Genomic DNA, 20,889 nt, shown 5'->3' with positions numbered 1-20,889 from the left:
ATAACTAGACAAAGAAGAACACATTTTTCAAACAAGATGTCATTCTTCCATTTCATTTCACGTAACAGAATATTGGCTTATAATATTTTACTCATAGATATTGTGGCTTTATGTAACCTGCATGTGACTCTTAAAAGTTCCCTTTTCAGAAAAAGACAAAAAAAAACTTATAGAAAATGAAAGGGCCTACGAGTTTCATTCAAAGCCTTTTTGATTATTCACACCATTTTCACTTCTGTCATTTAATGTTCAATGCTATTTTTTTTATATAACTAGAACTGCAATTTCATTTTTTGGAAGAAATGCGTACACACATGGACAAATTTGTTGGTACCCTTAAAGCTCACCGAAAAGGTGCTGTGTGCCTCTTGAAAAGTGAATGAAAAGCAACTGTCTCCTGTATACCTGCATGCCTTTGATATGTCATCGAGTAAAGCAAAACAAGTGTGAAAAGCGATCAATTATGTCTTATTCTACAAAGATATTCTAAAGTGGCCTAGACACATGTATTGGTACCCCTAGAAAAGAACATAAATAATTGGATTAGAGTAATTAGATTAGAGTCACACGGTTTTCTTAATTAGAATCACATACGTCTCCAATCGTGCAGTCAGTCATTCTGCCCATCTAAATGTAGAAAAGTTGTCACTCTGACTTTTCGTATCATTGTGTGTCCCACACTGAACATTGACCAGAAAAATCTAAGGAGAGTGTTCTCTGATCAGGAAGAAAAGTTACAGACAAGCTTTTTAAAGACAGTCTATGATACCATCTTCAAGCAGCTTCATGTTCATGTCACAACAGTTGCAAATATTAAGAAGTTTAAGGTCCACGTTGACTGTAGCCAACCTCCCTGGACACGGCCACAAGAGGAAAATTGACCCCAGAATGGGCAGGAGATAGTGAGAATAGCAAACAAAAAGTCAAGGACAACTTCCAAAGAGATATAAACTGAACTCCAAGGTTAAGATCCATCAGTGTTTGATTGTAATTTGAGTGATAGTGGGCTCAATGGAAGAAGACCCAGGAGGATTTCACTGTTGAAAGGAAAACATAAAAAAGCCAGACTGGAATTTGCTAAAATGCATACTGACAAGCAACAAAGCTTCTGGGAGAATGTCCTTAGGAGAGATGAGACAAAACTGGAGCTCTTTGGCAAGTCACACAAAGAAAAGAACACCATTCCTACTGTGAATTATGGAGGAGACTTGGTTATGTTTTGGGGTTGCTTTGCTGCGTCTGGCACAGGGTGCCTTGACTCTGTGCAGGGAACAATGAAATCTCAAGACTATCTAGACGTTCTGGAGCAAAACATACTGCCCACTGTCAGAAATTCTGTCTCAGTCACAGGTCATGGATCCTCCAGCAGGATAATGACTAAAAACACACAGGTAAAAGCACCCCAGAATGACTAAGAACAAAACATTGGACTATTCTGACATATCCCTTTATAAGCCCTGATTTGAATCCTATTGAACATCTATGGAAAGTACTGAAGCACGCAGCCTGGAGAAGACCCCTTCAACCTGACAGAGCTGGAGAAGTTTACTCAGGAAGAGTGGGACAAACTACCTGTTGACAGGTACAGAAGTCTCATTGACAGCAAAAGGAATCTCTTGTTTGCCTCTAAAAGTGCAACAAAATGTTACATTTTGTTCATGCCATTTTCATTTGTGTTATTATTTGAAATATTCTGCTGAATCAAAAACTATAAAGCAAAATCTGATTTTTGTTAAATACAGAATTAACACTGATGGCTGCCAATTACTTTTGTCAGTTTCAGGTTATTTCACAGGCAATTGTTGGTTCTTCTTTTCTTGTGGAGGGGTACCAGCAAATTTGTCTTTTGGAGCAATAACAGAAAGGATCAAGTCACTAGTGAAAAGGCCTGACATGTCCAGCTAGTGATACCTCATCCATTTTCAGTCTTCTGCATTTCACAGACACTTATACCATATTTATTTCTGCCCACTGTGGATTGACGTTGGTTTTGCTATTTATAAATTTACAGCAGGAAATATAGATGTGTTGCCAACATAGTAGTCAGAGTGTGCGACTAGTTGTGTGACCCTGCCAATTTTTAAAAATATTCTGATAGCCGTACACCCTGATGATACTAACGTGCATGAACCCATTGCTATGTTTCATGACAAATGTCTTCACATGGTGTTCTCAGCACCTGAGAAACTGTTACCATCTTCTAAAGTGAAAGGTGAACTGCCATGCTGCAATGGCTCTTGTCTGTACATATGTGCCATTTATGGTACAAAAGTGCCACTAGTGAACCTCGAACAGAGATGTTGTAACCTGTTGGCTTGGTATTCACAAGTCTGTAGACATGGTGAAGCTAATCTTGTGACCCACCATACTTCTTCACCTTTGCCCATTGCATGCCTTCACACAGTACTGGGAACATCTAAAGATAGGCATTTGTGGGAAAAAGCCCAGTGTTCCTCTAAAACCGAGTGGCTGCTCATTGTTATCAGTGCAGATGTAACATCTCATCTCATCAGGAACACTCTGGAGACTCTCTTTTTCCAATGGGGCTGCCCATGTCTGTTACCATACACAACAGGCCTCAGTTCACCTTTAATAAACTGCAAGCAATCTGCATCTACAAACATTTGAGTCTTTTCATAAAAAGATGCATCACTGACTTTGTCATCTTAAGTGGCAGAGGCTGTAATCACTAACCACAAGCCAAAACTAAGAAACAAGTAGGAGCTGATTGACCAGACAAACTTATGTTAAGGACAAATTTCAGATGCAAGGTCTAAAAGTCAGGAGTGGAAATTCTCAAACAAGTACTTCTCATTTTTATTTTCAAGATTGAGACTTTCTTTTTACTTATTGTTTGCAGGGGGTGCACCTGGAGTCCCTTCACTCTCTAACTACTCTTAAATCACATATAGCATAAGGGCAACAGTAGAAGAGTCTAGAAAACAGCCTGATGCTAGCACAAACGACATGATCAAAAATGCTTCACAAAAAATATAAAATGTCTCATCTCCTCACATTTTCTGAAACTGCTTTTCCCAACAAGTGTTGCGGCGGCAGCAGGACTAGCAGCTCAGCACAGACTTCCCTGTCCCCAGCTACAGATTCCGGCTCTTCCTGGGGAATTTCTAGGCGTTCCCAAGCCAAGAGATATAATCCCTTCAGCATATGAGACAACTCCAGGGGGAGCCACAGGGTGGCATCTTTATGACATGCCCAAATCACCTCAACCGGGTCCTCTTGATCTGGAGGAAAAGAGACTCTATGCTATGCTGAGATGTTCACGAATTGCTAAGCTTCTCACCCTATCACTGAGCACCAGCCTAGCCACCATATGAAGAAACCTAATTCCTACTGCTTGTACTTCATGATCTCATCGTTTTGGTCATTACACACAGGTCATGACCATAGGTGAGGACAGGGATGTAGATAAACCTGGAGTTTTGTCTTTAGACTCACCTGCCACTTCATCATCATAGACTGGTACAATACCTGCAGACCAGCTGCTGTTGCTCAGCTTGTTGATCTCAAATTCCCCTTTTTTATCATTTGTGAATAAGATTCAGTAATACTTGAACTCCTCCACTAAGACTAGTTGTTCCCTCTCACCTGCAGAGAGCAATCCACTCTTTTCCGAGAAAGAACCATGACCCCAGACTTGGAGATGTTGATTCTCATCCCAGCCATTTCACCCTTAGCAGAGATTCATCAGATGTCGCAAAGATATATATATATATATTATATATATATATATATATATATAAATAAATGCATTAATAAAAATTACAAGGTATCAAAACATTGAAAACCTATTCTAAACATGTCCAAACTGTTTCAAGCACCTGTTGATCTTAACAGGCCCTCTTACAGATTTCACCTCTCTGATGCTCTTAGGCCTGCCGCCAGCCTCTCTAAAAGGTGCCACTGCACATTCCCAACCTCCTGGTCTTTCTCTGTTCTTCTCCAGAAGGTCATCACCAAAAAATACTTTGAACCCCACTTCAACCCACTTGGATGTGTTCTCACTTTGGCCATCATCAACGGAATAGCAGATTTGATTGTGCAGCTGTGTTGAGTTAGGTTTGCACTCACGAAATGATGGGTTTAACATGTTTAACCTAGGGGTCTTGTGAGAAAAATAAGAAGAGTAATGAAGAGTAAAGTGATTGGCAATGGTGATTCTGTTACTTTGTGAAGTTTCTGAACTGTTTTAACCAACCCCGAAAGGGATGACACATCGAATTCCAGCATAGCGTCACAAAAACAAATATGAGCTGATCGAGATCGCGCTATACGTGCGCCTGATGCAAGGGACATTATAAAGGCAGGGAACTGTATAACTTGGCCACTGACCTGGCTCCAACTATGCCCGTTTGCTGTGTCTGTGTATAGGAGTATGGTAGCTCCCGCTGCAATAAATAACCCTGCTGTTCCTGTTTCAAGCTAAAAAAAGTTGGTTTTGCTAAAGTATTGAGACTCAGCGTCGTGTTTTGGGGTGCGAGACAGGGACTCACACGCCACAACTTTTAGAAGGTAGTATTAGGAGGATTCCTAGTTATTTTCAGTTGAAAGCGGGAGTGACATTGAGAGGGGTCAGTTGCATGGGAGGAAGGAGGCAGGGTTGTTCTGAAGAGTGTCCCTCCTGAAATGTCACTTTACAGTAACAGTGGTAATTGAAAGCTATATTGTTATAGCATGTGCAAAGTAAGGCTTGTTTGAGGTGTATCCTCAGCAATGGATGAAAGCCATTTCTCTCACTCTCCTCCTCAACTACTTCTTACTCTCATGATTGTGCAGCACAGTACATTGTGACACTGTTGTGAGAAGAAGTGTGGAATGTGAGAGCATTTCCAGTATTTTTGTAAGAAAATCTTATGTGGGTCCCATCATCATAAAAGTGCTTATTTTAAGTACAAAGCATTATTTTTTTTTTTTTTTACTCTGCAGCACTTTTCACAATAAGTCAAACCCCCCATCCCAGCTGCCCCCAGAGCCCTGGCATGGCTTACATGTTCTCATTTCCCACCTGGTAGGCCTGTTTGTTTTCTCTGGAAAGTTCTGCCAGTTGCTCCTCCGTGCTCTCCAGTATGGCACTGAGTAAATCATTATGGTAGGTAAGTGCCAACTGCTCATTCTGCAGCTGTTTGACGGTGTTCAACGCCTCTTGATACTTAATCTGAAGATCGGCAAAATCCTCCTGTTAAGAAAGAAAAAACAGGAAAGATACAAAATAATCTCATTTCTGGAACAAGCATCAAAAAAGGTAAGAAACGGGAGAAATATGTGTGTATATAAATACTCCCCACCAATTTACACAGAATGTCTTTAAAAACTGGATAGTCCATAAAGATTGCTCTGTAAACCATAAAATTTCTTGATTAAAAAATGTCAAGGACAAAAGCTTTTCATTGCGGATATGTGACCAATCCCATCTTGACGGTACAATATCAGCTTTTCTCCAAAGGATGATATTGTCTCATTAGATTCTAGAAACTTTACTTGCCTGTAGCAAAGGTTGAGATATCCTTCTACCTGTCAGATTTTGATGCCTTCATGGAATGGTTATTAAAGAAGGAAAAGAATTTAGGTGTGTCATATCAACAAATTATTGGGGCTGTTTCTGAGATGGCATCTCCACACCCCTCTGTTTAACAAACCAGCATTAAATATTGGTGGCAAGTCAATTGTTTTTTGTAATTGACTCACAAGATGTATTTGTACATTATGAGTCATCATCAATGTTTCAAGACTCAAATCATTCTAATTCTTTCTATTCAGTTTTGCCATTCCTACTTCTTCTCTTATTTTTTATATTCAGCTGAAGCCTGTGCTTAGGACACATGAAATTCCTCTCACTTCTTGACTTTTTTTGTCACCCACATTACACTTTTGCAATTTCCTTACGCCATAAATCCAAAACCTGTAGCCCCTCGCTACTACATGCTGCATAAACTGCTTAGATGATATAAAACACTGGGTGGCACTTAACGTCCTGCAGTTATATATGTCAAAAACTGAAGTCATTCTATTTGGTCAACCTACTGTTACACGAAACATTGTTAGCACATTAGGTTCACTTGTCCAGTACTTAAAGCCATGTGCTAAAAATCTCGGGGTGATCTTGGATTAAAGTTTGGAATTTGACAAACAGATAAATGCTGTGGTAAAGAGGAGTTTTTTCTACCTCAGGGTGATCAATAAAGCTAAGCTATTTTTGTCATTCAATGACCTACAAAAGCTCATTCATGCTTTTGTTGTGCCTCGTTTGGATTACTGTAATGTCCTGCACGTTGGGGTATCCCATACAACACTGTCTCGCCTGCAGGTGGTGCAGAATGCAGCGGCTAGAGTTTTGACAAGCAGCAAAAAAAAAAAAAAAAAAAAAAACGGATCATATCTCTCCTGTGTTTGCCTCTCTTCGTTGGCTTCCTGTTAGTTACACGATGAATTCTAACATTTTAGTGTTTATTTTTAAAGCCCTACATGGGTCGGCTCCACCGTACTTAGCTGATCTTATTGTTCCATATTCGTCAGCCAGGCAGCTGAGGTCTTCAGATCCGCTATTGCTTACTGTCCCACCCACACAGTTGAAGCTGAGGGGCGATTGCACTTCTGAGGTGGCTGGTCCTAAATTGTGGAACAGTTGGCCCCTCATAATAAGGCTGGCACCCACACTTCATAGTTTTAAGTTGTTTCTAAAAAAAAAGCACTTTTATTCACTTCCTTTTAGCTTGTAGTTTGAGTGGATAAATCTTTCTATTTATTATTTTTTATACTGTGTTCATCTTATGAATGTATTTCTATTTTGCATAATTTTATATAAGTTATTGATGTTTGTGTGTTGGTATATTTGTATTCATGTATGTATAATGTTTCCTTTTTGTTTTTCTTTTTAATAATTCTTTATCTGGCTTTTATTTCATACTGTTACCTTTTTCTATGGTTGACTTTGGTCAACGTCTGGTTGTTTTAATGTGCTATATAAATAAATAAAAACTAAAATTACAACTAAACAAAGTTTCCCATAAACCCCAATCACGTTCCACTGTATGGTCTCATGATCTTCCTTTCCATACAGCAGGGTGCTGGAATTTTGTGTTCAGAAATGTAGTACTAGGGTGTTGTACCATGTTAGCCATTATGGATGAAGTGAGAAGTCAAGCAAAATGACACCTTTTATTAGCTAACTAAAAAGATTACAATATGCAAGCTTTTGAGGCAATTCACATTAAAAATTATTCCAAAAGCACCAACTACCAGCACACACAGTTCAAGATTATACATAGACTAGCTGTGTAAGACGGTGGCTTCAATTATACTGCTGTTGGTTAATCCGATGTATCAGAAGTATAACTAACTAACTCAGTACTTTTCAGTATATAATTTGTTTTCTTTTTTTTTTTGTTTTTTTTTTAGAAAAAACAAGGGTGACTATTATTGGTTCATTGGCGCTTCTTACTCTTGAACATGCTACGTACAATTGCCCATGAGAAAAACATTCCTTCCGTTGATCAATTTTGCCTTTCCTAGTGAGGAACTCTGCCTTTTGATGATGGTCGTTGAAAAACAGTTTTAGTGGAAACTGTATTACTTTGAATTCAAACAGGTAATCAGAAGAAATATTGGAAATTTTTTTGGTATAAATTACAATTTCACCCTGTACCACATTGTGTAAGAAAGGTTACTTGAATCACAATTAAATTTAACGCTTCGATCTTTAATTTTGTATCATCATAAAGTTATGGAGGTTTTAGATCAGGGGTGTCCAACAACGATCCTGGAGGGCCACAGTAGCTGCAGGTTTTCATTCTAACCCTTTTCCTAATCAGCGAGTAGTTTTCACTGCTAATTAACTTCTTTTCCCTTTATTTTAATAGCCTTGTTTTTAAGGATTCAGTCTTCTGAATTGATTCTTTTCTTCATTAAACAGTAGTCAAACAGAAATGAGAATCAGGGCTTCAAACTCCAAGTAATTTCACTCTAACCAGTTTCTTAATGAGAAGCCGATTCTTATTTTTAATTAACACTAGAATCCCTGAAGCCTATACAAAAAGTTGTAATGCCGGGCCACTTAAATTCCTTCGCACCTCTTCATCAGAGTCTTTGTTTTGCAAAAGTGTCAATCAGCACAGGCAGCAAGCAGCCTGCTATCCCATTCACCAATGTAGCCAGAGTTCTCTCAGCTGATTTCTGTCACAAATCACTGATAAAGTTCTTCAAACACACACACACATAAGCAAAGAAAGATATAAACACTCCGCTCTTTGTGGCAGTACTACACACATGGTTCATACTGGAATGGTAAAAGCTTGGCTCTTCTAGTTATTTTTATGAATGACACAACATGTTTACACTTGCTAACTGTAGCAATTTTCTTGTTCATAACACCTTGCAAGGGCTGGAATATTAAAAATTACTATGAGTAGCCCACTGGTTGCTGTCTGTGTACCCCTGATCCCCAGCCTGGATAAAAAGAGCAAACTGAGTGTGCACCCAAACACTCCTACTCGTCCAAAACACTGTCCCAACTGGTCCACCTCCCTAACTCCACACTCTTACCTGAGCGAAGTCCTTTTCCAAGTCTCTGACAACGTTCACTGGCCAAGTCGATGTGTTCACTGTCAGGAATGCATTCTGGAAGAAGGATGAAAGAGTTCAACAAGAATGGTAGTTAGTAAAATACACTACACAGCAGGGCCAGCAGAGCAAACCTATCATTACCCATCTTTTATCTAAAAACTCAGAAGTGGTGGTATGGCCAAAGAGTCTTTGCGTAAAATATTTACATTCATTTATTAATCTGAGCTCTTTCTACTAAGATTGTAGGAGGTACAAGCCTATCCTGGCAGAACTGAGTGTTCCAACCCTGAATGGGACAGCAGCCCATAGTAGGCTGCACTCATTCACACAGTTTACCAACACCAGTCTGTGTAACCAGCGTATCTGCAGCATTTGGGGGGAAAATTTTAAATGGCAAATTTCTCCTGGACCAGGGGTGTCAGACTCAGATCCATGAGGTTCCGCAATACCTGCTTAGGCCCGGTGACGGGAGTCTACAAATCCTAAGGGACTGGGGTTGAACTGAGGAGCATGAGCAAATCCTAGGCCGCCCATGGACCCCTCCTGCAAACAGCAGACTAGGCAGCGTTCTGGTCAAATAGGCAGGTCTGTGAAACTCCTTAAGGATCTGAGCACCTGGAGATGCAAACCAGCAGTGCTAGTACTGCACCACTGTGCCGCCATAAACATAACATCCATCCATCTATCCATCCATTTTCCAACCCGCTGAATCCGAACACAGGGTCACGGGGGTCTGCTGGAGCCAATCCCAACCAACACAGGGCACAAGGCAGGAACCAATCCCGGGCAGGGTGCCAACCCACCGCAGGACACACACAAACACTCCCCACACACCAAGCACACACTAGGGACAATTTAGAATCGCCAATCTACCTAACCTGCATGTCTTTGGACTGTGGGAGGAAACCGGAGCGCCCAGAGGAAACCCACGCAGACACGGGGAGAACATGCAAACTCCACGCAGGGAGGACCCGGGAAGCAAACCCAGGTCCCCAGGTCTCCCAACTGCGAGGCAGCAGCGCTACCCAATGCGCCACCGTGCCGCCCTAAACATAACATTTACATAGAAAATAGTAAAACAATAATAATGGAATAAAGGAAATGTCTAAAGAAGTGAAAAGTAAAGAAAGAGCAAATAAAGGTAAGGTGCATGTGATAATAAAAAAATAAATACACACTGCACATCATCAAATTTAAAAGTATTAAAATCACCTGTTTTCAGGATTTGGCTATAACTAATGCAATCACTACATTGTCCAAGATCTAACATTACATTATATTGAAATTAGAGCTCGGGCTGAAGGCCTCCCGTGACACATGGGAGATCAAGCAAGATTTAATCAGCTTTAAAGATGAAAAACTTCTCTCCACTGAGGCAACCTTGCTGCCAGACTAAAATTTTGAGTATTCAGAGTGCTATTTCACAGTTGCCCACATTGAGGTTGCTGATTTTGGCCCTGCATTGACTACAGTGGGGTCTGGAGAGACAGAAGCTGAACCAAAAATGGCTAAATTGTCTGAACAAACAATGTCAATCCAATTATTCCTTTCAGACATGTAAATTCTTTTAATGTTACTGAAAAAATAACATTCATGACAAATACTCTCACAATGGGTATTGTTTGCATATTAGGGGGTTTCCGATTGTGATGTCGCTATGCTTTTGGGGAGGTCCCACAGATTTGTTGCTGTTAATTAGTATGTAAATAGATGCCAACCAGGCTACTCCCACCACTTCTGGGCGCCAGGCAACTGCCTACCTTGCCTGTCACTTCACTACGTCCCCGACTTTAATGTAACTGCTTTTTAAGATTCAGAGACCTTCCTTCTTTTTTCATAACTAACAGCACCAAATGAATTAGATACATAATAAGCTAAACAAAAAAATGAACAATTAAGGGTCCTCACTCCCAGAAATCAAGTCAATGAAAATGAAGGCAGAGGACATCTGCCATTAGCAGAGCTAGTTGAATACTGATGGAAACAAAACCTGCAGCCACTGGACAATCCTGACTGTAGCCTTCTGCCAAAACCATTTAAGTTATTTTTTTCCCTCATCAAACAACACTGAATACCCCAAATTGACAAAGCAAAAATGGGATTTTAGAAATGTTTGCTAATTTATTAAAACTAACTAAAACTGCATTGACACAAGTATTCAGCCCCTGTGCTGTGACACTTCAGATTTGGCTCAGGTGCATCCCACACTATTGATCATCATTGAAATGTTTCTACACCTTATTTGGGGTCCACCTGTGGTCAATGTAATTGATTGGACATGATTAGGGAAGGCACATACCTCTTTATAGAAGGTCCCACAGCTGACAAAGAGTATCAGAGGAGAAAACAAATTATGAGGTCAAAGGATTTGCCTGCAGAAGTTAGAGACAGGATTGTACTGAGGAACAGATCTGGGGAAGGCTACAAAATGATTCCTGCAGCATTGAAGGTTCTCAAGGGCACAGTTGCCTCCATAATTCTTAAATTAAATGTTTGGAACAACCACAGGTCTTCCCACAGCTGATCATCTGGCAAAACTGAGCAATTGTGGCAGAAGATCCATGGTATGGGAGGTGACCAAGAACCTGATGGCCATTCTGGCTGACCTCCAGGGAACCTATCTAGAGATGGAAGAAATGTCTGGAAGGACAACTACCACTGTAATCTTGGCTTTGCAGCAGAGTGGCCAGATGACATATGAAAGCCTGCTTGGAGTTTGCAAGAAAGTCACCTAAAGGACTCAACTGTTTGGCCTCAGTTCAAAGTGCAATACCATTCCAACTGTAAAGCATGGTGGTGACAGCATCATGCTTTGGGGTTGTTTTTCAGTGTCAGGATTGGGGAAAAGCTAAATGGAGAAGAGTAGTGAGATATAATTAATCAAAACCTACCACCTACGTGTACTCTGGACCTCTGACTGGGTCGAAGGTTCTCCTTCCAACAGGACAATGACCCTACTCACAAAGCAAAGACAACACAGGAGTGGCTTACGGACAACTCTGGGAATGTCAGTGAGTATCCCAGTCAGAGCCTGGACTTAAACCCAACTAATCATCTCTGGAAGGCAACTGTTCACTGATGGTCTCCATCAAACCTGACAGAGTTTGACAGGATCTGCAGAGAAGAATGACAGAAAATTCCCAAATCCAGATATGTGAAGTTAGTTGCATCATACCGAAGAAGACTACAAAATGCAATCTCTGCCAAAGGGGCTTTAACTAAGTACCGAGTAAGTAGTCTGAATACTTGCATCAACAGGATATTTCAGTTTTTTTTTTTTTGTAATAAATTTGCAAAAACTTCTAAAGTTGCTTTGTCATTCTGATTTATTGAGTTTTGCTTGATGAGGAAAAAAATGAATGTAAATGATTTTAATATAAAGCTGCAACACAACAAAATGTGTCAACGTGAAGGTGTATGAATGCTTTTGGAAGACACTCTTTACCATTAAGGGAAAAACAGGAATATGTTGTGTTTTTTTTTTTCTTACACCATGGAAATAATCTTTGCAAATGCACGCTGACACAGCCCTCCACACACCTCCATTTATACATGCCAGAGTAATGCATTTGTAAATATCCCCTCCTCAGGTCACAGCTACCTGCTCGTGTCTGCTGATGACCTCATTCTCACCACTGCTGCGCCCTTCCTGGCACTGGGCCAGGGCCCTGCGGTGTCAGTCTGGGGTTGTGTCAACTCACAGACTGATGGCACACCCAGACCTGTAATCCCATTTACTTCCACAGTTTCTATACAAGGATGGCCTAACGGACAGCGTCCTTCAACTGGTATCTGCATGTAAGAAACCTCCATAACACAACGAGAAAGGTGCTAGCATGCTGGCTGAGACCCAAAGAAATGTCTGAGAACTATGTTCCCCCCTTTCCAGAAATAATATATTCAGCTTTCAGAAGCCCAAGTCACGGGCATTTTTAAATGCAGGAACACATCCAGGGTGGCAAGATGCCCACTGGTAACCATGGCAGCCTCTCTCTAAAAGAGGCCCGAAATGAATCAACTGCCAGTTCTTTTTTAAAGAGCTCAGAAACCCTTAACTTGAACTCGAACAGTTTTATAAAACATGAGGTGCAAGTGGGCTCTGGGAAAGGCACTTTAAAATCTAAAGGTTGATTGAGTGATTCTGAAATGTGGGTGGAATCGGAGATCAGCCATTCAAATGTTTTGGCCCCGTAGTATGACAGCACAGTTCACCCAGACAGGGCAGTTGTTTACTCCCCCCTCACAAACTTTAAAATCAATGCTGGAAAAGTGGATTCCCAGAAGCACTGATTCCCATCATTTAAACATCTGCAGAGCCAGGGGCTTCCCAGTGTGCAGCCCGACAAAGCCAGTGAATGTGAAACTTGCCAGCCGGCAGTGACAAGAGTATCTAGTACAGAATCTTCTCAGACCTGCTCTGCTCCATTTCTATTCAAAGAATCCTGGAATCTTGTAAATTCTATTCAAATACAGCACGAGCAGCTGCAGTTAGGAACATCTATTTGAAGCCGACATTGGCAGCACCTTAGAGTGCACGGCTGTGGTCTTCTCTTTGACATTTCAGTTTAGAACGTGTACGTCACTAAGGCACATTGTACAGATAACCGGATGGCGGCACTTACTGCTGGCTTGGTGCTGCTACACTTTAAACATTTAATTTGTAGTGGTTTATCCCCTTAATGAATTCTCCATCATGGTTTACTTTTTTAATCTGACATTGTGGCCCCTTTACCTCTTCAATCTCTGAGTTTCATGGTATTGAAGCTAAGATCCTCCATATTTGCCACAAAGTTGAAAAATATACTCCAGTCTTTAATAATCCAGCTTTATGGATTGGTGTATCCTGATTTCCTTTTCTCCTTGAGTATCTTGAGGCACTAGAACTCTCTGGTGTATTTCTGACAGCCTTGGGCTTCATATAATTTGGTCTCTAAGGTCCAATCTCACTTTTCCTGCCTTCATTTTTTTCTTCTCTCTTCAACCTAGATCTGTTCTTAAGACTTGTAGTCTATATATACTTCTACATGAGATATCATTCAGACCATTACCTAGCCAATCTGTTTAGCATAGTGGCCTCCTACCTGTAACCCCTCTTTCTTCAGGATCAATTTTCAAGAACATTTGTGCCTTCTCCAGAAACCCCAACTATCAAAATATTCAATTTAAGCTGTCGCAAGTGTGTGTTTTGGGGACAGCTGAAGGGCTCTGGTGATAGCAATTCTCCTCCGGACCAGGGCTTGGTGCTGTTGCTTAATGTCTTTTCTCCTGTTTTGTCTGCTGGCTGAAGACCGACAACCATACCACCACTGACATCACTTCATTCAAACACCCTCCTGGAACTGTCTCTTCCTTACTAGATTGCACATAAACTGCTCCTATGCCACCTCACCTCAGTCTTGTCTCGGATGCCAGTCTGAAAAAAACTAAATATATTGCTTGTTTTCTTCTTGGCATTCTACGATAAAAGAGAAACACATACGTGCCCCAATCCTTTATGATCAATCTGTGTTGTTCTTACAGCTCATTTCTCATTTACATCTCACCCCCAACAAGTACTTTACCAGTAGGTTTGGCTTCGGATTCAAACTTCTATTTTTATTGGGCTAATGTCCCAGGCACATCTCTACACGTGCTCTGGGAATGTCCACCAGCCTTTGCATTTTGGTCTTTGGTTTCTAATTTTCTCTTTGTTGCCCTATCTGTCGACATCACTTTTCATCCTCATATAGTTCAAGTAGTATTCTTTCACATTAAAGGATAAGGGGGAAGCTCTTCAAGTTGTAGAGATCTCTTCGTAGTCATTGGATATATTAATTTGCCATAGAAAATGGAGTTTTAATGTTGAAACATTTTTATAAATTCTAAAAATACCGTATATGTTCTTGCAGCTTACAAAGAGGATGAAGGGTACCATGGTCCTAAGTTGAATGAAAAAGCCATAAAACTTACCAAACATATCCACTTTGAAGAAACAAAGGTTTTGATTTAACAGTACGTGCCTTCCACATTTATAAAGCATCCTTGTGATAATGAAAGGAAATTATTTTATCACAGATTCTGGGAATTATTTATTTTGAGGTAAGATCGAGATCAATTAGCAATTCCCATCTGGGCATCAACATTCAATAATGTCAATAATGGTGCTTGGTGATGAGTTTCCGAGGTGAATCCACACCCATCGGACCAAGTACCTCCTGCCCATTCCACTGGTTGTAGTGTGGTCAGTCTCTCTGGAGCTGAAATGGTTGAATCACAATAGTTTGTTTTTTTTTCCTTCCTTCTAAAACAACATGGATATGGTTTTTTATAATACAGTACGCGTGTAATCTCAAGGTGCAGGTCAATTTTTGGTTTGAACAATGGACATATCCTACACGGACCCTCAATATTACATGGTTGTGGGTCTTGTGCACCTTAGTGATTCTTACAGCTAGGTCATGTGGAGCCCAACAGGTTTGGGCTGAAAGGTAAGGCAAAAAATGGTTCACAATGACCCTCATGAAGGTGCTAATTAAAAAACAGTGTACAGTATCCCACCCGGGACAGGGTTACCAGGATCCACTCCTGGAGAAAGGCATGAAGGTGGCATTTGCCAGTGAGTAGGGAAGGAAGCCTTTATTGTCACTGTACCAGTACAGTGAAATTATAAAAGCTACATCTGTAAACAGTACAGGTACAACACGCGATGATAAAGCAAATTATATAAAAAACACACATCCTATAACAAATAAATGCCATACATAAATAAGGGGTGTAAATTATTATCCACTAAAGTAATTATTGTATATACTGGGAAAAAAATTATAACAGTTCTGTGAGTTTTTAATATTTAAAATTCTGATGGCCCAGTGATAATCTTTTTGTTCTACTTTTAATGCTCTTGTACCCTCTGCCAAAGGGCAGTAGTGTAAATAATGAGTGGTCAGGGTGGGAAGGGTCTTTAATGATTTTCCAGGCTCTGTGGAGGCCTATTGGGCACTGGAGGCATCTTCCAGGAAGGACAGAAAGAAGCCAATGATTTTCTCTGCTGCGGCTACTACGCTCTATAGAGCTTTCCTGTCTGCTGCTGTGCAGCCAGCATACCATTTTGAAATACAGTATGCTAAAACACTCTCGATGGTTGAGCATTACAAGGTCAACAGAAGCTTCTCCTTCATTTACACTTTCCGGAGAAGTCCCAGGAAATGCAGTCAATGCTGGAACTTTTTGACCACTGTCAGAGTGTTTGCTGTCCAGAACAGGTCCTCAGAAATGTAAGTTCTGAGGAACTTAAAGGAGGTGGCTCTCCTCCACTAGGTCTACGTTGATATAGAGTCTGGCTGGTTCTGCTTTGTGCCTCCCGAAGTCAATGACCATCTCATTAGTTTTGTGGGTGTTGTGTGAGAGATTGTTCCTGGAGCACCACACTGACAGCTTCTGCACCTCTACCCTGTATGCTGACTCATCATCACTGGTTATGAGACCTACCACTGTGTAGTCATCAGTGAACTTGATGATAGTGTTGCTGGAGTAACTACATGTACAGTTGTAAGTGTACAGGGCATAGAGATGTAGACTCAGTACACAGCCCTAAGGGGAGCCAATGCTAAGTGTGAGGGTGGAGGAGCTGCTGGAGATCAAGAAACCCACATAACCGAGTTGGGCTCAGCCAGAAATGGCAATGTGGAGCTATATTGTGGGCAAGACGAAGAGTTAGTGTCAGGTACAATTCCGGACACAGGCAGGAAAGCCCTAGACTGACTAGACCCTAGCAGTGGAGACTGGCTTTGGGAATTTTTTCATATCCCATTGGACGAAGGATCTGCAGCAGATCCAGAATATACTGGAGGGACAAAATAAAGATGATTAAAATAAAGAGGGGCAAAGTGTCTTCTGTTAACACAGTTTGACTAAACACAAATGACAATGAGAAAAATAGTACTGTAATATACTATAAAAGCTGTAATCCAGCAAGAGAATGAAATTGTCATCACAAAGTGGTTGAGGAAAGAATAAATGTAGGAGCTGCTATCTATGATGACCACATGCTGTTGCCGGTGCTCATACTGAAATGGTGCAAGTGTTGATGAACTTGTGTGAGTGTGATGGAAACTGTAGCCTTCGTGTAGGGATTGCCGCAAGTTTGGAGAAGAAATTAATATTTGTAAGGTTTTTGTAAGTGTAAGAGCTGTGTGCGTTAATAAAATCCTGTACCTTTGCAAGGAAACGAAGAGAGATGTCTGTGTTTGTAGGCTTTGAAAGTGTTTTCTTAAGTATTTTAATTGAACAGGTATGTACAGATGTTACTGAAGCTATCTGGTGTTTATGTGTGGCATTTGGTTATTTCGTCCTGGAGTCACTTGAAGACGTTTGCACTGCTTCTGGGGGCACAGGTAGGAGAGATTATCAATAGATGCTCAAATGGATGCAAAAGAATAGGAGCTGTGTTCTAAATAATTTATTCTTGTAGTTCCTATGGAATTTCAAGCTGATCCTTCACTCTGGTTTTTCCAGCAGCGTGCTGTCGTCTTAATGTTTCTAGTTCGTTGCCAGTAAAACAGCTCCTGATTTCAGGCCATCGTTGAGGAAAGGTCACGGATGCTATACTTTCTTGACCAAATGGTGTGTATGACTTTGTTGTGGAGGCTGTGATGTTCCAGTTGCTGTCGGTGGGGTTCAGTCTGTGTCAGTAATGCTGCATGCCCATGCCTCGTTCTGTTTGTGCATGGACGTGCATTTCCTCGTCATGGGATGCACATTCCCACCTCTTTGATGGTCGTGAGGAGGACTCAGACCCAAAGTTTGAGGGAAATCAGTGTACTAGATGTCAAAATAATGGATCATGTTGCATATGTCACAGCATAAGCTGTTGATTTAGACTATCACCAAGGTTCAGAGACCAACATTGTATTTTGCTTGACAGACTTACAATTTTATATATATAGAATAATTTTGAAATTTTTTTGCTTCTTGGAATGAATGATTTATAGTTTCTTATTCACATATAACAGCAAAGCACTGTTTTCAACAGCCACTACTCCAGTGTACTAATGGTAAACTCTCTTGCCCCCTCCTTAATTAATTGTGTTTAAATGTGAATTGGTTATTAGAGAAACCTGTGTAATTGCATTAGGAGAGCTCAAACCTGTTATTTTGTTCAGTAAAGAAAGAAAATGATCTTTTCTTGGGTTGCAATGTGCTTAAATTCACTTCTGGTTTCAAATATGGCCAAAACAAAAAAGCTGTTACACATCGAGTGTATTGTTGTTTCGTGAATTGAAGGCTATTCCATGAGACAGATTAACAAGAATTGGATGATTTCATACAAAGGTGTTCTTGAGAGAACAACAACAACAACATTTATTTATGTAGCACATTTTCATACAAATGATGTAGCTCAAAGTGCTTTACATGATGAAGAAAGAGAAAAAAGACAAAATAAATAAGAAAATAGAATTTGGGAACCTAATTAACATAGAATAAAAGTAAGGTCCAATGGCCAGGGAGGAAAGAAAAAACAAAACAAAATCTCCAAGCAGCTGGAGAAAAAAAAAATCTGCAGGGGTTCCAGGCCACGAGACCGCCCAGCCCCCCTCTAGGCATTCTACCTAACATAAATGACCTCAATCACTCCTCATTGTACTCAGGGTTCACATGGAAGAACTTGATGATGCCGGTCATGTGGATTTCTGGCCTTTAATCCATCAATGGAGGGCAAACTGGATCTAACTAGGATAGGAGAGGAGGGGGAAGACTTACAGCTGCATAAGAGGATAAGGACATCAGTCTGTAGTCTGAGGAACAAACATCTTACAGGTCCTCAGTTGGCTTCTTCTTTAAATACTACGCACAAAATACCAGTAACATCTGTAACAGTAAAAATTTTAAGATGGGCAAAAACACAGGTTTTGGATGGTGGATTTCTGGGTTATTACACACTTTTGTTCATTTTAATCTTTTCTTTTTATTTGCCAGTTTCAGGTATGGCTTTTTCTGTGGAAGTCTGAATTGTTATTTCACTGTTACAGACAATACTAATATTTGGTGTGTATTTAAAGAAGCAGCCAACTGAGGACTGGTAAGGTGTCTGTTTTTCAAACTACAGCTTGTGTGTACTAAACAAAAGCTATTTGTATTAAACAGGTGTATTACTAAGCACAGTATCTACAAGTAAAGTGCCTTGGGAGGGTGTTTGCTATAGAAAGGTGAAATATAACAAAACCATGCGTAGAATCAAAGATAAATACTGTATGACGCCAGACATAAATGATTAAAACCTCAAAAAGGTAACGTGAAAACAGCCTTTAAGTCCTTGATCCAACCTCACTGAAGATAGATGTAGAGAATAAATGGATTGAAATTAAAAACTGACAACCTATACAACAGCTTACTCTGGTGGCGTTCAGTTGCCAAACCTTCAGGGCAGCGACTGGAGACTGGTGACAAGTGGAGGCATGAAGTTCAGATAAGAGAGGCTGATGGCTCAGTTGTTGGAGAAAGCAGTCAATTAGCCAAGTTGAAACCACCTTCCTTTCAAACTGAACACATTTTCATCCACCCATTCATTATCAAACCTGCGTAACACAATGTAGGCTCTGAGGGGCCTCGATAGAGGGTTTGCTGTCTCCCTGGCTGAAAATGAAAGATTCTTCTAGCACATGTACATCACCAGAACTGTAAATATATAATAAAATAAACAAAAATGCTTAAGTCATGCTTGACAGAACATCTTTTTTTTAACAAATGCAAAAAAGTAGATGCTCTATCAACAAACTTCTCATCTGGCCAAGACCTGCTGGATCAGTTTGAGCACTAACAGAGATTTATCAAATACTAACCACCAACCAAATGAAAGAACTGCACTTGGTGACTACTGTAGAATGTAGAATTCAAAATCCACCAAGAATACACCGGTGTCTCAAGAGAGCAATAACTCTATTAAATACAGATTGCAGGATTTCTACACCACAGCCTCAAAAGTGATACACTCATATGAGGCCACCTGCAGGTCCTCAGCTAAAGAAGGGGCCAACAAACAACTGATGCAATCCTGCCATTAAGTGTGGACAGGAGAACAATGAGGAATATTATGGTTGCTTGGTCCTTTTTAAAAAATTATAATAGGGGAAAATTACACATCAGCTATGCATTGATGGATTTAAGTCTTAATATTGGCACTCTGAACCCACCAATATCTAAGTAGAACAAGTTTATGTATATGAGTATAGAAGAAACTTTAACAACAGGCAATGTCTGATGAGCTCATTTGGTTTCCTGTTATGCTGCTGTCCAGATTTGGGGTGAGCCTTCAACTTATTGGTAAGAAAGGAATTGTGCATGCAGTGCACAGTGGTGATGACCTGGTAAAAGAGGTGGCATTTGGAAAAAGATCTTGTATTGACCACAATATTCTCATCTGGCATGTTAGCTGGGGGCGGCACGGTGGCGCAGTGGGTAGCACTGCTGCCTCGCAGTTGGAAGACCTGGGGACCTGGGTTCGCTTCCGGGTCCTCCCTGCGTGGAGTTTGCATGTTCTCCCCGTGTCTGTGTGGGTTTCCTCCGGGCGCTCCGGTTTCTTCCCACAGTCCAAGGACATGCAGGTTAGGTGGATTGGCGATTCTAAATTGGCCCTAGTGTGTGGTTGTGTGTTTGTGTGTGTCCTGCGGTGGGGTTGGCACCCTGCCCGGGATTGGTTCCTGCCTTGTGCCCTGTGTTGGCTGGGATTGGCTCCAGCAGACCCCCGTGACCTTGTGTTCGGATTCAGCGGGTTAGAAAATGGATGGATGGATGTTAGCTGGTTTTCAAACTCTAGTTGAACACTTCATCACAGTGTACATGGCAAATTTGAGCTCTAAAGCTGCTTTTGATGTACCGCCATACGGGCGTTGGACAGTGGTGACATTGTGTGTTAAATTTTCCACTGATTTTCAATCGAAGCCTTCATTTACATAATCTTAGCTAGTCGGAGGCAGTCGGCAGCACACTACCATTAAGTCTGACATACCCTAAGACTCACTCCAATAAGTCCGCGACTGGCCTGACAAAGTCATTGTGGTTTGATTTTGTCTTTATTTGCAACAGCAGATTTATGCATGAGAGCGGACACCAGTGAATGCTCATCCAGAAATACCATGCACAGAATGCAGCAATGACAAATAAGGAACATGGATATTTCAGACCTCACAAACAAAACAGAAGTTTGTCTGTCTAATGTCTTGTGCCTATTGTACCATGACAAAATGGAAAAAAAGAAATAAAAAATGGGCTGAGATTGTGACTGAACTCACCATACCTGTTAACCCTTTATACAGCACTGTCAGGCAGGACTCTATT

At 40.8% G+C, this 20,889-nt stretch overlaps 2 protein-coding genes across 2 annotated transcripts in view; both read right to left on the bottom strand.

The window, feature by feature from the left end:
- The window catches only part of LOC114648745 (transmembrane 4 L6 family member 5-like), a 213,519-nt gene that overhangs the window by 151,588 nt on the left and 41,042 nt on the right, over positions 1 to 20,889 (bottom strand). The window lies entirely within an intron of this gene.
- LOC114648740 (uncharacterized) overlaps positions 1 to 20,889 on the bottom strand; it is a 34,098-nt gene that overhangs the window by 1,468 nt on the left and 11,741 nt on the right. Inside the window, exons 2-3 of the mRNA XM_028797949.2 lie at positions 8,557 to 8,631; positions 5,024 to 5,194 (exon numbers count right to left, since the gene is read on the bottom strand). Of these exons, the coding sequence (XP_028653782.1) occupies positions 5,024 to 5,194; positions 8,557 to 8,631 (246 nt within the window). The remainder of the gene's footprint in view (positions 1 to 5,023; positions 5,195 to 8,556; positions 8,632 to 20,889) is intronic.

The sequence above is a fragment of the Erpetoichthys calabaricus genome, chromosome 3 (assembly GCF_900747795.2).
Source record: "Erpetoichthys calabaricus chromosome 3, fErpCal1.3, whole genome shotgun sequence".
Taxonomy (NCBI): domain Eukaryota; kingdom Metazoa; phylum Chordata; class Cladistia; order Polypteriformes; family Polypteridae; genus Erpetoichthys; species Erpetoichthys calabaricus.
The sequence above is the reverse complement of the archived record's forward strand: the minus strand, read 5'-3'. Positions and strand labels throughout refer to the sequence as shown.